The sequence below is a fragment of the Suricata suricatta genome, chromosome 7 (genome assembly GCF_006229205.1).
Source record: "Suricata suricatta isolate VVHF042 chromosome 7, meerkat_22Aug2017_6uvM2_HiC, whole genome shotgun sequence".
NCBI lineage: Eukaryota > Metazoa > Chordata > Mammalia > Carnivora > Herpestidae > Suricata > Suricata suricatta.
Window position 1 is genome coordinate 51,329,842 of NC_043706.1, and position 20,470 is coordinate 51,350,311.

Below are 20,470 nucleotides of genomic sequence, written 5' to 3' on the forward strand. Positions count from 1 at the left end.
TCTCTCTCATCGCCCTCTCTCCTGAGTCTAGAAATCCAGGGATGGAAACAGGAGTGGCTCTTTTCATTCACTGTTCCTGATCCAGGCAGCAAGAATTTTGCTGCTTGGCCCCAAAATGTTGGGCTCTGTTGGTCCAGAGCTCTTAGTTCCCAATAGTGGAATGGTACCATTAGTAGCCTTATCAGAGGTCCATTATATTAGAAATTGAGATATCATGGGGTCATTTTGGACTCTTCATGCCAGTGAATTAACAAGCTGAGAAAGGGCTGCTTTAGTCTCTGGGTTGATTGGTCCTAAACGTCAAGAGGAAACCAAACTGATACTACTACAGCGTGGGAAAGAATGTCTGAAACATACGACGTCACCGAGAACACCTCTTGGTACTCCCATGTCCAATGGTAAAAGTCAATGGAAATCTACAGTTCAATGCAGGCATTACTGCTAATGGCCCAACACTTCAAGAATGAATATTTCATTTACCTCACTAGGCAAGGAAAAATGACCAGCAGTGCGTGGGGACAACAGAGAGGATATGGATTACATAACAGAAGAAGGAAGTTATAATATCTGCCTGTTATAAATACCACCATGTGACCAGTGATCGAAGTGAAGGTTGTAATAGTTATGAGTATTAATATTTTGACATTAATGTATTTGTACACATTTTAACCAATTCTTTTTTTTTCCTTCCCCCTCTATCAACCATCTATTTTAAGTAGTTTTGATAGTAGCTAACCTTATATTTCATATTGAAGTGACAGGTTATCAAAAGGGCAATATGAGCCAGCTAGAACAGGAATGAACATCCAAAGATGGATTAAAAATAGAGAATTATTTTACTATTATATTTTTTGGAAAGTGTGAATGGTTATAAAATTTATGTGTTTGTGACAATTCAACAAAGATGGACCACAAAGGCTTTATACTTTGTTAAATCAGCTCAACTGAAACCCAAACTCCCCAAACGCTCTTCCCTGTTTGGTTCTGTGTTAAGGTGAACCATACAAGAAGTTTGTGCAGAAGTAGTAGCAAAGCAGCAGCCAAGTTTAGGCTTGGAAGATTGGTAGTATGCCAGGTAGAGTGCCAACGTTCCTGTGCATTGTCGCTGACCTGCTGGCGCACCGTGTTGTGGGGATCAGCTGGGCCTGCGGCTCTTCCAGCTTCCCCTGGATCTCAGCAACACCAGCTTCTCCAAGTCCTGGCCTACAATTCCTCCTGCCAAACCACCCCCTTCACCTTCTTTCTGCATACCCTAAGCAATAGGTATGTGAAACTCATGGTGAAATTCACCAGCTTCCCCTGCATGTCACCCACATCACTGAAGTCAGAGTTCCTGAATACTAGATGGGTTCCCAGTGTCTTTGGGTTTGAGCTTATCCTCTCAGGTTTCACATTCTCTTTCTTTCCTACTCCATCCATATCCATTTCCCTTCCCACTTGCCTGTGCTACAGACGTCAGACCCATCACCAGATGCAGAAGCAACAGCCTCACGTGAACTCTTTAGCCAGTTCCCACAATTGCAGAAAGACAAATCACTGTAAAAAGTCCCTTATTCCTTATCATTCATGTGGTTCTATTTCTCTTATCCGAGACTAACTCACATACTCCCTGGTATGCTTTGAATGCTTATGATAAGTTGAAGTCCTAATCCCTTGCACCTATAAATGTGATCTTATTTGAAAGCAGGGTCTTTACAATGTAATCCAGTTGAGATGAAGTCCTTAGGGTGGGGCTAGTCCAATAGGGCTGTTCTCCTTAAAAGAAGAGAAGGGACATAGATAGACACACACAGAAGGAAGAGAAAGATGAAAGCAGAGACAGGAATTATGCTGACACAAGCCAAGGAACATCGGGGGCTAAGGAGAAGAAGCTAAGGAGGCAGGAAAGGACCCTCTCTTAGAAGTTTTGGAAAGAATGTGGCCCTACAAATACCTTGACTTGGGACTTCTAACCTCCAGAACAGTTGGAAAACAAATTTTTGTTACATTAAGACTTCTATTTTTTTTTTTTTTGTAATTTGTTACAGCAGCCCTTGCCAACTAGTACCACTTCTCTAGTTGGGATATTTCATGTATTAAATAGGAGGTGGTAGGCATATCATTTCATTCATATCAAAGAATGAAAATGTGTTCATAAGATTTGGTAACAAGGCGGCATTGGTAGATGATCAATAGAGTGGAATTATGGGAATCAAATTGTAGGAGTTGAGAGGTGAATAAATATAAGAAAGTGAAGGAATTTAAAGCAAAGTTTTATATCAGTGAGTTTAGCTAAAATGAGGAAAAGAGAAATAGCATGGAATTTGGGACAAGAGGAACAAACAGAATCAAGTAGAGGACTTTTTAGTTAATGCAAGAGACATGAGGGTATTTATATAACCTATTCAAATTCATATTTAGAAGATGAAACATCTCACACTATTTTTAACACAAGAAGAAATATGCATATACAATACTGAAAATCTTCCAAAATAGGCATATACTTGGTTACTTCTTTATAACACTACTAAAACTTGTTTATGAAAGAAATATTTTCTTAGTAAAGGGAATTGGGTAAACTAACATGTATTGGATGAGTCCTTATATGGGACTCCAATTCATCTTTTGCTAAAATCTGTTTAACAAGGATACTATATCACAAACTTATAGCAAATAAAATCGTGTTACTTAAGCAGAAAGCAGACGACTCAAGGATACTCTGATAAGCCTCATTATTACGAGTGTATCTTTATAAAGCAAAGAATCATAGTTGTAGGTGGAGTTGTATCTGCTTAATTTCAATGATGACTTGCTATACATAGGCTTTGTTTAGTATTAGAAAAAATAATTAATCCTTTCAAGTTACCTTTCTGAGCTTTAGTTTTCTTTTTTAAGTAAAGATTAAAGTATCTACCTCTATAAATATATTGCAGGGATGAAGGGATACACAAATAAAAAAATGCTATGCAAATTACTACCATTACTATTTTTTTTCCAAAACACATTTATCACATGTGCAGATGTATATAATAAGTTGTGGGCATTATGCTTGATAGAATAATTAGGATCAGAAGTGATTTATGCAATTATTACTGTGAAAGTTCTTGAATAACATGTAATTACAAATTTTGGATATAGGTATTCATTCATTTAAATTTAGTAACATTTTTTGATGCATATAATCTGTAATGAACATTTATTCCTAAATCAATTAGAAGAAACAATTAAGTGGAAAATTTATCAAAAGGAACTAAAATTATTTATGTAATCAATAACAAGAGATATTGAGAGAGAAACATTCCCCAGATTGCTATGGTTTCAATGATATCTATTTCTACACACACACACACACACACACACACACACACATATTGTAAGAGAGAGAGAAAGAGAAAAGAAATATTTAGCCAAGATTATAACCATTCTATAATCTAACCAAGAAGCACTCAACCTGGTCAAGAAAAGCTTTCAGAAATTATCTGGAAGATACACAGAGACATTTGGAAGAAAAGTTACATGACTTTATTTCCATAAGAATGAATCTTACAGTCCACAGGACATCTCCAGTTTTTCCAAATTTTCTACTATTATAAGTATTTCACCTCTTCCCATCACCCTTTGCTTTGGATAGCTTACCAAGTCCAATAAAAATGTAAAGAGGTCCACCCAAGGAGAAAGCATACATCTTTCTCTGGGCATTTGACGTACATACCACAACACCACTTAAAGAGCCCAATGTCCAGCTTTGGTATGGACACATTAACAAGGGACAACAAATTAATAAATTATATTCTCTGGAGTTTATAATGTCATAAGTTTCTCTCATGAGCAGATTTACCTTAAAAGTGTTAGAATTTGACTTTCTCAGCTGATTGATATTTTCAAATGATTTTTTTACCATCAAAACAAATGTGAAATAATAAAACTCTGTAAATCTCACAGGGCATCAATTTTCAGGGTATCTGATGCAATGCTGTATTTACATTTCAAAGATACAGATGGAAATTGGTAAAATAGCAATATTAGATGAAATTGGATGACACATGGCAAAAATGGTAAAAAAAAAAAAATAGTTGTATTACTACTATGAAATTTCAGTTTTCTCTCTGCAGAATTTTTTTTAATTGCCAAGATATTGCTAATGTTTAACAGGTTTCCTGGCATTACATCATCCCATATTTTTCCGCTGCAGAGAAATCTAAACATGTGCTACTGGATATATATATGGAAGCCCACTCATTCAACAAGAATAAGGAAGCGAGAAGATCACACAGATAGTCCCACTAACGCCCCCTCATCAATAAGTCATGTGCTCAAAGCACCAAAAACTCTAAGACCTCTAAAAGCTCATCCATGCTATGATTCTTAGGGCCCAAAAATATGAAATTAGTCCAAGGAAACTTGACTCACAGCACATTATTCCCATGTTTAAATTTATTACTTAAATCTTTACAGAGAGCAGGATTTCTTGGGGCACTTGGGTAACTCAATCAGCTAACTGTCTGACTTTAGCTCAGGTCCTAAACTCACGTTTCTGGGTTCAAGCCCTGTGTCGGGCTCTGTGCTGACAGCTCAGAGCCTGGAGCCTGCTTCAGATCCTGTGTCTCCCTCTCTCTCTTACCCTCCCCCGCTCATGCTCTGTCTCTCTCTCAAAAATAAATAAACATTAAAAATAAAATAAATAAATAAAAAGAGAAGGATTTCTCAACCTCAGCACTATGGACATCTTCAATCAGATCCCTCTTTATTGTGTGGAGGTGTTGTCCTGTCCATTGTCGAGGTTTACCCCAGCATTTCTACCCACTAGATGCCAGTAGCATCCATCTTCCTGCCCACACCAAATATGACAATCAAAAATGTCTCCAGACATTGCCAAGTGTTTCCTGGGGGGCCAAATCACCCTAGCTGAGAACCACTGAAATAGAACGTGAATCTCCGTATAGTGAAGAAATGCAAACTATACCTGTGTACATATTATCCTGTATACCTAATAAAACCACCAAGTGTCCTCCCCTGCTATCCTGCTCTCAAGAGCCCATGAAATCTTCCTGAGTGGAGATTGTCAACGTACATTCTGAAGTACATCCACAGAAGAACCACAAATCTTCAAGATGCAGGATGGAGAGATGAGGTAAATATGAAGCTGACTGTGAACTGGAATGATGACAGCTTAACTAAATATATCCAAGCAGTGAAGGCGGCCAATGACATCGAGCAGGCTAGCTTCAGATGTTTTTGCAACGGAGTACAAAAATTTATATTTATAGTAGACCATTAGGAAAAGGTTGAGTTCTACATAGTACACTTATACATATACACACACACACACATATAGGTATATATATATGTGTATACCTATATATGTGTGTGTATATACATATATGTGAAAAAATTAATTCAAGTAAAGCATTTAGTACAGTGCCAGACACATGGTGAGTGTCCGTTAAATGGGTAAGTGCTGGCTGCTATGCTTAGTAGCAGTAATACTGGCATTGATAGTTTTATTTGTATTATTTAATTTATACATTTAACATTTTAATGCTTAGGAATATTTCTTCTAGGACATGCCCCTCTCTGTTTCCCTGTCTCTCTCTCTCTCTCTCTCTCTCTCTCTCTCTCTCTCTCTGTCTCCCTCCCTCTCAATCGCTCTCTCCTTCTGTCTATAGAAAACTCCTACTCATCTCCAAAGGCCCAGCTCAAGGGTGCACCCCTCTCAGTGGATTCCCCTAAAGTCCCTCACCTTCCCACATGAAGAATTAATTTCCCCTTCATTTGTGTTTCTACAACACTTAGTGCATACTTACATCATAGTGCTTAGCACGTGCTATTATAGTTATTAAAAGTCTGTGTGAGGCAGGCCCACCACAGCCCTGGCCCTCAGGCTATGAGCTTTTGAGATTTTACTTATTCGGCCTCCTGTCCCTTGTGCTAGCTACATGGTAGGAGCTCAGCAAAAGCACGCCGACCTCAGCTGAATTATCTGGAAAATTCAATCATGTGGAAACCTCATTTCCCAATAATGCCAGATATATGAGGTGTGACTGAAGAGCAATGCCTTCAATATAGAATTTGGGGCTGTCAGCCTTTTATGAAAAGATTAAATCAGCAAAATGATGCAAAGTGTGTTAACTTTTTAACCAAGAAAAATAAAAATCTGGAGATATATCAGAACACTCCGTTAAATTGCACACATTTAAATATGAGTAGGAATAAATGGGGGAGGAGGGAGATGGTAGAACTATAATACATCATTATAAGACTTTTAAGTCTTGCTAAGATAAATACATGTGAAAGAGATGACATAATGAGTCTTTCAAAAATTTTGATCATTAACACTGTCAAAAATTCATAGACTAGATGGCTAATAGATCAGACAAAGTCTTGAGTAGAAAACATATCTATAAAACATCAGTCTGAATTACTTCGAGAATCCCCACCACAACACTCCTTGATAATATGTTAGGGAAATTAAGTCTTATATATGTGAAATATATTCATGTATTGTTGAATGCACTGTATTAAAGAACACAGTCTGCAATGGTTTTTCAATTGTTTTTGCTTTTAATTCAAAACACTAAGTAAGGGGTGTTTGGTTGGCTCAGTTGGAAGAGCACACAACTCTTGATCTTGGGGTCGTGAGTTTGAGTCCAACATTGGATATGGAGACTACTTAAATATACAAACTTTTAAAAAATTAATTTATTTATTTTGAGACACAGAGAGAGAACAGGGGAGGGGCAGAGAAAGAGAAAGAAGCAGGCTTGGAGCTGTCAGCCCAGAGACTGACAGACATGGGGCTTGATCTCACAAAACCATGAGATCTTGAACGGAGCCAAAATTAAGAATCCCTCGCTTATCCAACTAAGTCACTTAGGCACATCTAAATAAATAAAACTTAAAAAAAAACCCAAGTAAAAACCATAAATCTGAAGATAAAAGTTTAAAGAGGTAGCTTTTAAGTAGGCCAGAGGTATTAGTTTCTTTTCTATGCTCATTTTGGTTCTTGATTGAGAAAACAAATGAAACCATAGATAATCAATACTAACAAAATATAATAATAACTGAATTTCAAAAGTACTTTTTAAAATTGAAATTCTTTCTGTTTTAACTATGATCACATGATTTATAAATTAAGTATTTTTAATCTAATCCTCCTCACTGTCACAGAATTAACGTCAAGGCTCCCAGTTACAGAAAATCTTTTCTTACTATAGGGGAAAGAAAAATATATATTTCTTTATCTCGCTTCATATTCTGCACAGGGAAAAAGCCTTCCAGGGCTTAATTAAAAATAAGAGCTACTTATTGTTAAATGCTAGTGTTTCATTTAGTTTTGTTTTGGTTTGGCTTTTGCCCGTCTCAATCTTGAGAAGTTATAAAGAAATCTGTAGCATAAAGTTGTTTAATTATCCTCTCTCTCCCATAATTCTCAACTAGAATTTTGCTTGTTTCTAGTTATAAAAACAATATTTGTTATAAAAAATTTCAAAAGTACACAAAAGGGTAAGAATTAAAAATTCAAACCCACAAGCCTGCAATAAATACTGATGCTTCCTTCTGATCTGTTTTTCACATGAATTTATTTAAAATTAGCATAATTATATTAGTCAGCTAATGTTATAATGTGGGACCCTTCCAGTGTTATCCAATATTTTTAAAACCCAATTTCTACTTTCTATATAAAGTATAGCATCTCCATTTTCCAGAAAACAAAGTGTAACTTCTTAACTTATGTTTAACACTGAACTGAAATGTTCTCAATTTATGCAATTGCCAACAATAATACTGTAATAAACACTTATATGTGAATCTTTGTCCAATTCATCTATGTCTCTGATATTCCTGTAAAATAAATTCATAAATAAGTAATCTCCCATCTCCCTCACTCTTCAACAGTATTTTAAATAAGAGCTTTATTTACCATTTGCTTTCAGGGACAAGTTCTGAGACAGCTTCAATGGTGTTGCTGCCAAGTTGGGTGGTATTCATTTCATTAATAAACTTAAAAGTGTACCAATTCCTTTTCCATGAATCAGAGATCAGGTGATTTTTTATTAAGTAAAGTTACCTGGCATCGTATTACTTACCTAATTTTTACATAAAAATGGGTGTCTATAAATGGTAACTATTATTATCATTCTAATAACCACTTACCTTTGGTTAATTTATGTGTGCCTAGTAAACTAGACGCTCCTACTGAGCTATATGAGTATATATTGACCAGTGTGTTTACAACGTATCAAGTATGGTCTTTTTTTTTTAATTTTTTAATGTTTTATTTATTTTAGAAAGAGAGAGACAGTGTAAGCAAGGGAGGGTCAGAGAGAGAGAGGGAGACACAGAATCTGAAGACAGGCTCCAGGCTCTGAGCTAGCTGTCAGCAAAGAGCCCGACGTGGGGCTCGAACCCATGAACCGTGAGATCATGACCTGAGCCAAAGCTGGATGCTCAACCAACTGAGCCACCCAGGTGCCCCTCAAGTATGGTCTTTGTACTGTGATAAACACTAGTTCTTCCCAAACCATCTGAAATACTTTTATTGTTCTGAAATACTTATTACTTTAATTCTTTTCACATTTGTAAACAGAGACCCTAAGATATACAGGAATTTCCCCCTAAGGAAATTCTAAAGTCCATGCTGTTATTGCTATACATTACTACTTTCTGTGGTGGTGAAATCTTATGTACAAATCTGAAATATCCTAAGAATTACATGTACTGTGTCTATATATCCATCCCTTAAATCTATTTCTTCATAACAAAAAGAAGAGTTCAAAACATGAATCCTAGATGTATAGACAAGACCACAGGACTGCATCTTCTTACCTTGTAGATTAATGAACTTCTAGTAATGGGTGAATGCCAATTTCAAAGAAAAGGAAAGGATTTTTTACCAGAGAATCTCTCACTTAATCAATAGAATATAAAATTGAAATGTAGGGTATACATCTGTGAGTTTGTATGTTCTGGAGATTAAAAAAGAAAATTGGAAAAAACAAAACCCATAGAAAATAATGAGTATAGCAAAAAAACTTACAGGATGATTCAGCAACAATATGTGATAGTAGATTTCAAGAGTATGAACTTGATAGAATGAATATGAAATTAAATTTACTGATTTGAATTTTAATAAGTGTTATTCAGTAAGTTAGATACTAACCTATGCAATTTAAGCCATCCTAGAGTTTAGAATATCAAATACAAATATTTGAGAATATCAAATACAAATATAAATATTTGAGAATCGATCAATACATACAAATATTTTAGAAATCATTTTTCAAAAACATAGGGAAAATATCAAGGACATTAGGAAATCCTGGATCTTAGATTTAAATACATGTTAAAATAAGTAAAGACTTAGCCAAATTATACTCAAGAATACTGAAAAAGGATGCAAATGCAGCTGTAGAAACACTGAGAGTAATATTTTTTAAATCAGGTATAATTAGAGAAATAACAAAGTTTTAAGATAAACAAATATTCCATTTTTAAAGAAATAGAAATTCTCAAAACTGTGAAGTCTGATAAACTAAGCATCAACACCCATATTTATTCCCAAATGTATTATTCATATAAATCAGCATGGGTGCATCAGAAATGAATCTATAAATTATTATAGACAGTCTCTTCTATCAGTCCCTTATTTTCATCATGTGTACTATTTCTTAAATTATGCAGTTCACATACTTAGAGGTGAAAGAAAGCTAAATGGATGGCTAGTTCAATTAATAACATTCAAAAATATGCAGAGCAGACAGAACAATAGACCTAATAAAAGTTAGGACTTCAGATTGTGCTCAGTGTAAAAGTATGTATTTAGATTCAAATAATCGATAAGTATATTCCAGAGTAGACATCTGTTGTGCCAGTGGTTCCTGGAAAACTACTTGGGTGATTATGAAATAAACAACTACACGTTCTGAATGCATAACTATTGTGAATGACAAAAATAGAGATAATTCAAGCATCTTAAGATATGACAATGGAGTATGATCCCAATCTTGGGCAATAGTAATTTGAAAACCTTAATTCATATGAAGCAAATTAGTGCTGAGGATAAAAAAAACTACTTAAGACACTATCCTTTCTTTAAGGAGCTCACAGTCCAAGTATGGAAACAGAAACAGAAAAAGAATTATAAATAAAATATTTTTTAGTTATAGAAATATAATTAAATAATACATGGAGTATTATTTTAAATTCTCATCACTTAATTTTAAGACACCATTATTATTTAGCATGAAAAAATAATGTAGTATCCCAGGCTCTGTCTCTAACAACAACAACAAAACTTAGTATACTCATTTTATAAATGAAACCACTGGAATGAGAGTGAATAAAAATGAAAACTCACCCACAGACAAATAGCTAGTAAGTGTTAGAGTTAAGAAAGAAACACAAATCTTTCTAGCATGGAATTACTGCTAATAAAGTAAGATCGGCACTTATCAAAGTACTTCCTGCTGAACCAGTGTCTCATGGGCATTAAGTATTAAGCACCCGAAGGAAAAGATTCTATAACCAGATAATTTTGAGTAAGACTAGGTTTCTTTACATATAAAGCCTTTCTAAGACTTTATCATTATGATGTGCATTGTGAATCTCCTAGAGAATGGTCTAATGGGTAGGATTTTCAAATGCATTTGACTTCAGAAGCTTTTTATTCTTTTGTTCTTCAAGTATTGTGAGGGGCCAGTGTCCCATTGAATATCCATTGGGAACTCTGGCACTCCCCCAAAGCAAGAAAAATCTAAATGTCAGGGACTAGAATTATTCAAGGAGAGGGAGGAGCCTTGGAAGAGCTCTTATCTGATATATGTCTTATCAAAGAAAGACTATTTCACCAAAAGGAAGATCTAGATCTAATGAAGGGAAGCTACTAGAAACAGATTTCACCTTAACATTTCAATTAGAGTTTTAAAAAACAAGGGGTGCCTGGGTGGCTCAGTCGGTTGAGCATCCGACTTCAGCTCTCAGGTCAGATCTCACGTTTGTGTGTTCGAGCCCCGCGTCAGGCTCTGTGCTGACAGCTAGCTCAGAGCCTGGAGCCTGCTTCCGGTTCTGTGTCTCCTTCTCTCTCTGCCCCTCCCCCTCTCATGCTCTGTCTCTCTCTGTATCAAAAATAAATAAAACATTAAAAAAAAAACAAGATATGAGAGCTGTCCAACAAAGGTGCCTAATCACCCATAAAGGTGTTACCCAAGAGATTTCTTCACTGGATGAAAGATCAGAGAACTCCACTAAGCTTTCTTTTTTAACTCTTCTATTTGATAGTTCATTTGCAAGAATTATCAACTGAAGTGTTCAGATATTTAGTATTTCATATTATCTGTCCATTTTTGCACCATTTTGAATTAACCATTTTATAAAGAGAAGACATACAGGTTAATGGTCAGAACCTGTTGCAAATATAATGCCTTACATCACAACAACACACATAACAACACACATTCAATTTACCTCTCTGCCAGTGAGAAATAAAGGGTCTCTTCTCTAACATACAAAACAGCAAGTGATTTAAATCATTTTAATTATAAAGTTTGTGTGTGCAGACGAAAATGAAAATTTTCTCAATTTACAAATGAGACAAGGGGACTGGAAAGCAAAAATTGGGAAGCATGAGACTATCCAGTGTACAGATTGTGTTAGGAGGAAGGGGAAGCTGGGGAGTGTGGAAGGCACTCTTCATATCCATTACTCTTACCTTCAGTGTGCCTACACCTGGCTTCGAAGGTCCTTACGTCCATAGAAAACACCATATGATAGATCACATGGTGTATCATTGGATTTTACTACACTTTGTTTGCTAGGATAGTAAGTTAGACATAAAGACGTTACCTATTATTGTATTCCTTGATGATCTGATATATGCTAATCTTAATTGTTTCATTTTCAAATCGACTATTACTCTGGTCCTTGTATATCCGGAATTCAGCTGCTGTCACTGCTTCCCCATGAGGAATTTGAGTCAGATCAAACCTGAATTCCTTGTAATGCCTTCGCTGGTGAGAAAAATCCTTGTCTCTTTCAACTGGAAAAGAAAAAAAGAGAGAAGGAAAAAAGTTAATCCTTTATAAAATATGGAAACTAATGGTAAATTCTCCAGCTTTGAAGATGAAAACAAACAAGTAGGCTATTATAAACCTGGGAAAACACTGCCACCGCAGACTCAGACATGTTTCCAGTTGAAGGAAATTCCACAAACCAACAACCTTTATTTCAAAAGCAGTATAACCTCTGTGGTTTCATACAAATTCCTAGATCCTAAATAGAAAGGCTATCCAAAAGTGTTTTAAAAAGCAAAGGTTGTAAAATGATTACTAGTATTTTTATCAGGTACCAGAACAAAGAAGGGTTCATACAGGAATTAGGACTATGTTATAGAAACCCCCAGGGTTCCAGGTGAAGTCCGTGATGAGATTTAGCACAGCTGAGGGAGGAAAATAGTAAGGAGGACTGAGAAATTGCAGGCGCCTAAGAGCTATGTTTATGACATTGCAAAGGTCAAGTAAATAAAGCAAATTCATGTTCGTGAGAGGGATGATTTCTAAAATGCCTTCCCCAGAAAAAAATTTTTCTCCTTTCAGCAAATGAAATGTCCTTCTTTTATTTGAAAAAAAAAATAGCACTTTTATTACTTCTTATAGATTGTTTAGTACAATCTCCTTATCCATGGGGCAGCATAAAGCCTTTCAAAGACCTCTGTCTGTTCTTACTCAAAATAGAGAGGAAGCATGTTTTCCCCCTTCAGCAACCTTCCCACCAAGTGAAGTCAGAGAGCTTTTCCTCTTGGGAACATTATGGAATGTTGAAGAATTCAGGACAGTAAGTGTCAGGCATATTGTTATATAACCTGGCTTTGTAAAATAGTATATTATTTGATACAGTCTATATCCACTGAATACCAAAAATCTTCTTAAGAAATCATCTATGCAAAGGCCTCATGTTTAGTAATGCACTGTCATTTGGTGGAGTTATGTTTCTCACTATTGGTAGCCTTCTTAAAATCTGTTATCTAAGATGATATAGGTCAGGATCACAAAAATTACCCTGGGAAGCCCTGGGCACAAGGTGCCTCACAATGACAGCCTATAATAACGCTCGTACATGTTTCCGTGATGTGTTTCATTGCTAAAATGTTGTTACAAGAAGATAAAAAAATGTGTAAGTTGTATAAATGAATTCATAAGTTTAAAAAATTGCACAAAGCGAGGAAAATATCTTTAGGTGGGTCATTGAAATCGTATCAATGCTGCTGTAAATATGCAAAATTTGGGGTCCTAGGTGAGAGGAAGGATTAAGATTAAGGAAGAGATAAGAGGGTCAGGACAAGGAAGGAAGGGGGAAGCGCAGGCTGCTAGAACTCCAAGTTCCAGGGCCAGAGGGGTTCTGGGTCTAGAGGAAGCTCATGACAAAGGAATGCATGATTCCCGCCCTTCATCCTCCGAAACGATCCTCAGTTTATTTTCCCCAGGAGTAGGAGGTGGTTTAGGTTCCCAAGGCGCTCATCGCCACCTCCACCTCCCATCCTTAAGCCAGGAAAGAAAGATAATAATCCACACCTGGCTCCATGAAGCTGGACAAGAAAGGGGCTCTGACTGGCTGGCTCTTGCTAATACCATCTCAGCACAAAGTTTTGTTTTGTTTTTAAATACCATTATCATGTCCTAGGAGAGGTCTGCTTCCAGGAAGATCAGTAATCAACTTCTCCCTAAATAAGGAAGACAATCCCATTTTTAGGGTACTATTTTGCTTTATAATTTAAACCTCTTCTCTAACCTTCTGCGGGCAATAGCTTAGACTGGTATGAACATATCTCTCTCGGTTCTGTTTGTCCATCCTCCTGACTCAGGTATGAGAGAGGGAAAGTGTTGAGGGTAGAAAATGCCTGCAAACTAAATATCTAATAATTGAAAGTGCCTTAAAACGTGCCATATTAAAACTCGCTCGTGGGGTACTTGGGTGGCTTAGCCGGTTAAGCATCCAGCTTTGGTTCAGGTCATGGTCTCATGGTTCATGGGTTCAAGCCCCGCATTGGGCTCTCTGCTGACCCTTAGAGCTTGGAGTCTGCTTCGGATTCTGTGTCTCCTTCTCTCTCTCTGCCTCCCCCCTGCTTGCTTTCTGTCTGTCTGTCTGTCTCTCTCTCAGAAATAAACATTTTTAAAAATTGCCGCAATTTTTGTTTACAAAGAACTGAATTTAATTCACCGCAACTTATTCTTTTCTGATCCTCATTATATCCAGTCACAGTTCTAAGCATTTCATTCATATTAACATATTATACTTTGTAACAACCAATGAAGTATGTTCTATTATTATCCCCACTTTGAAGATGAATAAAGTGAGGAGACAGAGGGAATAAAGACCAAAGAATATGAACCCAAGTAGTTGAGGCCACCAAGCTATGTCCTTATGCTGCTTATGCTTATAGATTATTACCTTGTCTTAATTTATTAAGTATTTGTGCTTTTAATGAAGATCTGAAATCTCATATTCACACGTCAAAAATCCAAAAGCTCTGAAAACTCAATGTTTGGTTTCAAGTTAATTTGGCAGAAGAACTGGAAATTAGCTGATTTGAGGCAATTTAGAGTCTCTATTTATCCCACTTTCTATAAATATTTATTGCTCTGCTGCAGAAATGTTCATGTGTTTGCCTAGGTTGTGCTGTTCCAAACTCTGGTTGAGGAGGTCCATATTTTAAAATGTATAAACCAACCAGCCATTCAAAAATGTATTTTTCTATTCTTAAAGTCAATATTTAAAATTCTAAATAACAGTCATCATGCAATTTTTCATTAACAATCACTTTTTATTTGAAATTTAGACCAAAGGAACCATAGTCCTAGAAATAAGGCCTGAGACATGAGTTTGTTAGGATCCAATCTAAAGCACACACCTGCATAATGTAGGTAAGTATTGAATTCATATTATGTAAAGTCATCTACTGTTCTGGAATCCCCTGTGAGATGTTAGTATAATAAAGTGGAAAGCTAGAATTTCGGCTATTATTATAGAATTTCAGTTTTCTAATCCAGCCTATTTAACCTAACCCCTTAAGGGGGGAAATTTTCAAAGAGTTTAATACAATTTTATATTAAATATAACCACACAAAATAAAGTTGCAGTGAAGATTTGTCCAATGACTCAAATTCCTATATCCTATTGCTTTGAATTGTAATTGCACTAGTAAATTCCATGGGACATGTTGGAGTGAATAATGGAATAAAATGTATATTTATATAGCTTTGCACTCCTAATGATGCTCACAAATACTCACAAGGTAAGCTCAGTTACCTCAAAGAGCAATCCTAGGGAGGTGTGAAATATTAATATCCCTAATTAAAGAATAAGAAATTGGGTGATGACAGCTAGGTGGTAACAGATGTCTGTCTTCCAAAGCTCATTATAAATCTTTGTTCGATGTCCATACCACCTACATGACATCCTACAGTTCTGTACTTAGAGACTATTCATAGCTAGTATATTTACACAGTGTTTCTCAGCAATCAAGGGTTTGATCAACAATAGCTAATTAGCATCTAACACAAACAGTGCTTTAGCCAAAGAAGTATTTCAATAAATACTAAATGAAAGACTATATGAGTGGATCAAAATCTGTCTCTATCTTTTTACTAAGTATCATCCTGCTGCATTACCCATTGATGAAAGACATGATAATTCCTTTAAGTCTCATTTGTTTGGCACATATTTGTTTAATCCTTACAACCTTACTTATGCTTGTAAATTTCTATAACTTGTGCAAGAGCCCAGAGTGTATAATTGGGAGATAAATTTCATTCCACAGTCAAGATTTCAATTCCTCAGCCCTCAACAACACAACACTGTATTTATTTGTCTTTTTCTAGATGTCGTTTTGTTCATTTTATCTCCTTACTACTCAGCAAAGTTGATCTTTCAATGCTTTCACTCTTCTCTGTGATGCTCCTACTTAAGAGAATGCCATGCTTTTTAAACTCTACTCATTCTTCTAAAACTCAGTGCCATGAGTTTCCTTAATCATCTTTATCTGGATAAATGTTGTATTATATTCACTTATTTAATATTGATTCCATTTCTTATCTGAGGACTTTTTATTAATAAACAAATGATTGTATTCATAAGTTGAATGAACATTATAGAACCTCTATATTAGTATGCAAGATCATTCTTTTACTACAACCTTATTTTAAAATAATTGCAACTCACCAGCTGGATCCCTCCATACTCCGACTTTTTCTCCACCAGACCTACCAGCAAAACAACTCTCTCAAACAAGTTGAAAAAGAATGTATCCCTTAAGCATAAGATTTTTATAGGAGATATCCTTGCCTTGTTCATATTTGATGATTTGGGTAAATATTAAGCATTATATCACCATATATTACAATGTGCCACAACCCACTGCAGTTATAAATGTCTGGGAAAGCTTAAAAAATAAACAAGTAAACAAGAAAAAAAATCAAGAAAAATATATACAACTTTTGTGGGATTCTTTTTTACTCAAATTGTGTTAAATATTTTGTCCTTTTAATCTATGTTTTAATTTGTGTTATGTTAACTAAATATCATGAGTTTCCTTAATCATCTTTATTATCATTTGTAATAACATCTGTATTACCAGATTAAAAGATATAAGACTCCATTAAATTATAATTACATTATGGTTTAGTGGTAGAAAAGACTCGTGGTAGAAAAGACTCTCTTAATTACTAGACAAACAGAAAACACACAGAAAGACAAAAAGGAAGGCAAGAGGGTTAGCTCATTGAAAGCAGACCCACATTTGTCAAAGGAGATAGAAGGACACATGTTAAAACATACAGAGGTCAGGAAGTTGACCCTGTTCTCTAGTGAAGACCATTCCTTTATCCCCTATCATAGATACCATTTCTCTCATGTGAAGCCAAAGAGCTGGGAACAAACATAAGTTGATTTAAAACACACATCCTGTAATAATTCACCTATGAGAATTGCATTTAAAAAGAGAATACAATGACCTGCACAGACTGCCATGTTCATATCTGCTTATGTAGTGGACAGGTTCATAGGCTATATTTTCAGCCATACATACATTACACTAATGCCACACTCTCCTCTTTATAAGACATACCTGTTTTGAAGACTGCTAGGTGTAAGTCGATGAATATCACCATACAAGTGAAATAAGCCCATCAACATTGGATTGTTTATTTAAGATGGTGGTTGCTAACAGTGCCCTCTACAAAAATTAAAAAGAGTTGCCTAACTGCACACACATACACATATATATATGCAATATATATATATATATATATACTGAGAGAATATAAACCACCAACAAGTCAGCAAAATTTAAAGTTTATCATGCAAAATACAATCATAATGATAGTGGTGAATAATCACTTTCAGGAAGCAGGTCTTTGAATACTGCAAACATTTCAATCTATGTGAACTACCCAGAGCACCTGAAAGCTCCCCTGCCCAGACAGAACCAGAGAATTAACTTACTACTGTTTGGCTTTGAAAAATGGCAACATCAAAGCATACAAAAGGTAAAATATGAATCAAAAGATTCACATTCCATGATTAATTGGCTGACAGTAAAAAAGAAACAGACTGCCTTATATAAGCACCAAACTACATTCTAAATGCTCTAAATTGCTATCGTTTTGCAAAGATTAAGCTTCTTGTGTTTAAAGACATACACTGAAACCTTTTATTGCTGAGATACAACTGAACAGAAGTTAATGACTGATTGCAGTCTTTCTTTTTTCCAAACAGATACCTCTCTGACCGTCTTTATCATTAATAGAAATTGGATAGAAATGTCCTGATTAAAGATTTTCATGTCTACAACATCTGAAGAGTAGAATTAATTAACGAGGATTGAAGTTTTATCTATTGTGTGATGTATCTGCAGTCTTGAGGAGATGCATTCAAGAGCAATCAGCCTTAATCTCCCACACAAGGGCTATAACTTGGACGACACAAATAGAATCAGTAGCTGCAAGGCAAAGATAGCATTCTCCCAGGAGCCTGGCCAGCTGTTGAAAGAGTACAGATCATTGTTTGCTGCTGAGTGCAAAACATCATTAAGAGATTACTCATAGAATTATTACTTATCTGTGTTGCATTTTAAAGTTAAAGGGGGAAAAATGGTAACATGTGACTACCAAGATGTATCACTTCACAAGACATCCTTCACTGACTAGTCCATTGAGAAACATAAACTGGCCCTCTAAAGGCTATTCATTGGTCAGTGAGTGCACATGTACATGTTCCTTTAAATAGATAATCATTCCGGAGAGTATGGTAAACTCCAGATTCCAGGAACCCTAAGAGCCTCTTGACACCACAGTTGTGTTTGACCTGAAGGAGAGAAAATTGTCCCCCTGAATGTGCTGTTTCAAAGAACAATTTCAATTGACCTTCAAGTGTTCTGTAGTTAAAATACTCTCACTTGTATTTATAAATGCTTCATAAATCCAGTTTTATAAAGAAGGAAAAGAAAGGTGCAATGGTTAAATATTTTAAAAATCTTAATGAAATGGCTAAACAAATTGATTCCCTGAATCAATTTCAAATACATGTAATTTTGCAATTTACAAAATTTAATTAATGATCCAATATCTAAATATTATTTTGCTTTTAAAAAGTATAAGCGAGTCAGGAACATAAGGAATTCAATCTTGTATGAAGAGAGCTTTAAAACAGAGTGAAGATGGTACAGTGCTCTCCTTGGCTCCAGACTGGATAAGCCCAGCACTCAGCCCTCCATGGTTCTTAGAATACTATAATGATAACCCTTTACATACCAGGCATCGGCATGAAAATGGGTATACTGAATAATGATAAATAAACGACAATAACAATTAAGTAATTTTTTACTTCATAAAAGCAATATATATCAAATTTGTGGTCTTCTCCCTTATTTGATGCAGTCCATCTCCTGGTTGTCAGATGGCTGCTTTTCTGTTTTCTCATCTTCCACATATACTCATCTTGATTATCCGAAAAATAGCTACCGTGAAACTTCTCCATTTATTCAATTTCAAAATATGTATTGAATAACTGCTCTGGGTCAAACCCTAGAAGCTACGGAGATACAAGAAGAAAAGAGATAGGAGCCCATGATCGGAAAGACAGACACAGAAATGTACAATTGTGATAGAACTGTGTTGAGGCTTCCCGGGGTAAGTGTAATATAAGGCAGAATAATAAAGGAAAGAACAGCACGCTGTATAGGAGCCTTCAGGAGGAGACAACTTTGAGCTTGATCTTAAAGAAGTTTTGCCAGATAAAGGGTTCCTATTGATGGAAAGAGACTTGAAAGCTTATGGCCAAAGTAACGAATTATAAATAGTTCATTGTCATTGCACAGTATGGAGTCTCGAGTGTAAGCAGTGCAATAGGAAGAGTGCTAAGAATTTACTAGGAACGGATCAATGTTTTCCACTATTCCCATTCCCATCGATGCACTCTATCTTCTAATAACTAAAGACAGGAAATTATTTTTTTTTTGTAATCAACATCACAGGCAAGTGTGTAGTCAACGCTCAATTTTGAAAAAAGCTGGATGAATTAATGATTCCTCAATAATCCTCTTCCTTATAGTTTTCCTCTAATTAAAATGCTTTCCCCACTTTTGGAGCTCCAAATCCTACCTCTATTTAAAATTTCCGTTTCTAGGCCGCAAATACTACTTTGAATTTTTCTATCTAAGTTAATTTCTCCTGCTGGGGACATTTTCAGAACCTGTGCGCTTTTTTGGTACCTCCCTTTTGATAATGGACATGACATAATGCCATACTTAAGCGTGCTGAATTTGAAGTAAAAAAAACCAAACATACTTGAATTCAATCTTATTTACCTTATTACAGAGTGTGATATTAGGCAAGTTATTCAAATCCCTATGCCTTTATTTATCCATCTTTAAAATGGAGGTAGATAATAAAAGGCCCACTCCCCAGCACGTTGTAAAAGTTAAATGATATTTGAGGAAGTCTTTATATAAGTACCTGGAACACAGCAAGTTCTCAAAATGCAGTAGATATCGTATTAGTCACTTTCCACTTGCACTGTAATTATTATATCACCTTATAAATATCCCATGAGTAAGACACTTTAGAGAAATATCCACATTTTCTTTTTGTTTTGTTTCTTATCTTCATATTCCTACACAAACCTGAAACAGGACTTTTTTCCATAGCATATGGTCGATAGAAGTTTAATTATAAAAAATTGCTACCTGTCCTAAAACACAGCCATTTTGATCATCAAAATGTCAATTTGTTTTTCTGGAATATAGGTATATTCATAAAGGGAATTAACTTACTGTTTTTAAATTTGTTACAGTGGTGTTAAAAATCTTCAGACTGCAGCTAGATTTTTACAAGGTTGGATGGATAGAAAATAATTGTATTTACTTGATACCTTGTTTAGATATTTTACATCTGCAAGGTAGAGAACACAGCTGCACATAATCTGACATTTCCGTATTGCCCAT

The 20,470-nt window shown here is 35.5% G+C and overlaps 1 protein-coding gene across 1 annotated transcript in view; it reads right to left on the reverse strand.

Annotated features, from left to right (window-relative positions):
- Positions 1 to 20,470, reverse strand: part of BMP5 (bone morphogenetic protein 5) — a 111,502-nt gene that overhangs the window by 42,591 nt on the left and 48,441 nt on the right. Inside the window, exon 2 of the mRNA XM_029944555.1 lies at positions 11,821 to 12,013. Within this exon, the coding sequence (XP_029800415.1) occupies positions 11,821 to 12,013 (193 nt within the window). The remainder of the gene's footprint in view (positions 1 to 11,820; positions 12,014 to 20,470) is intronic.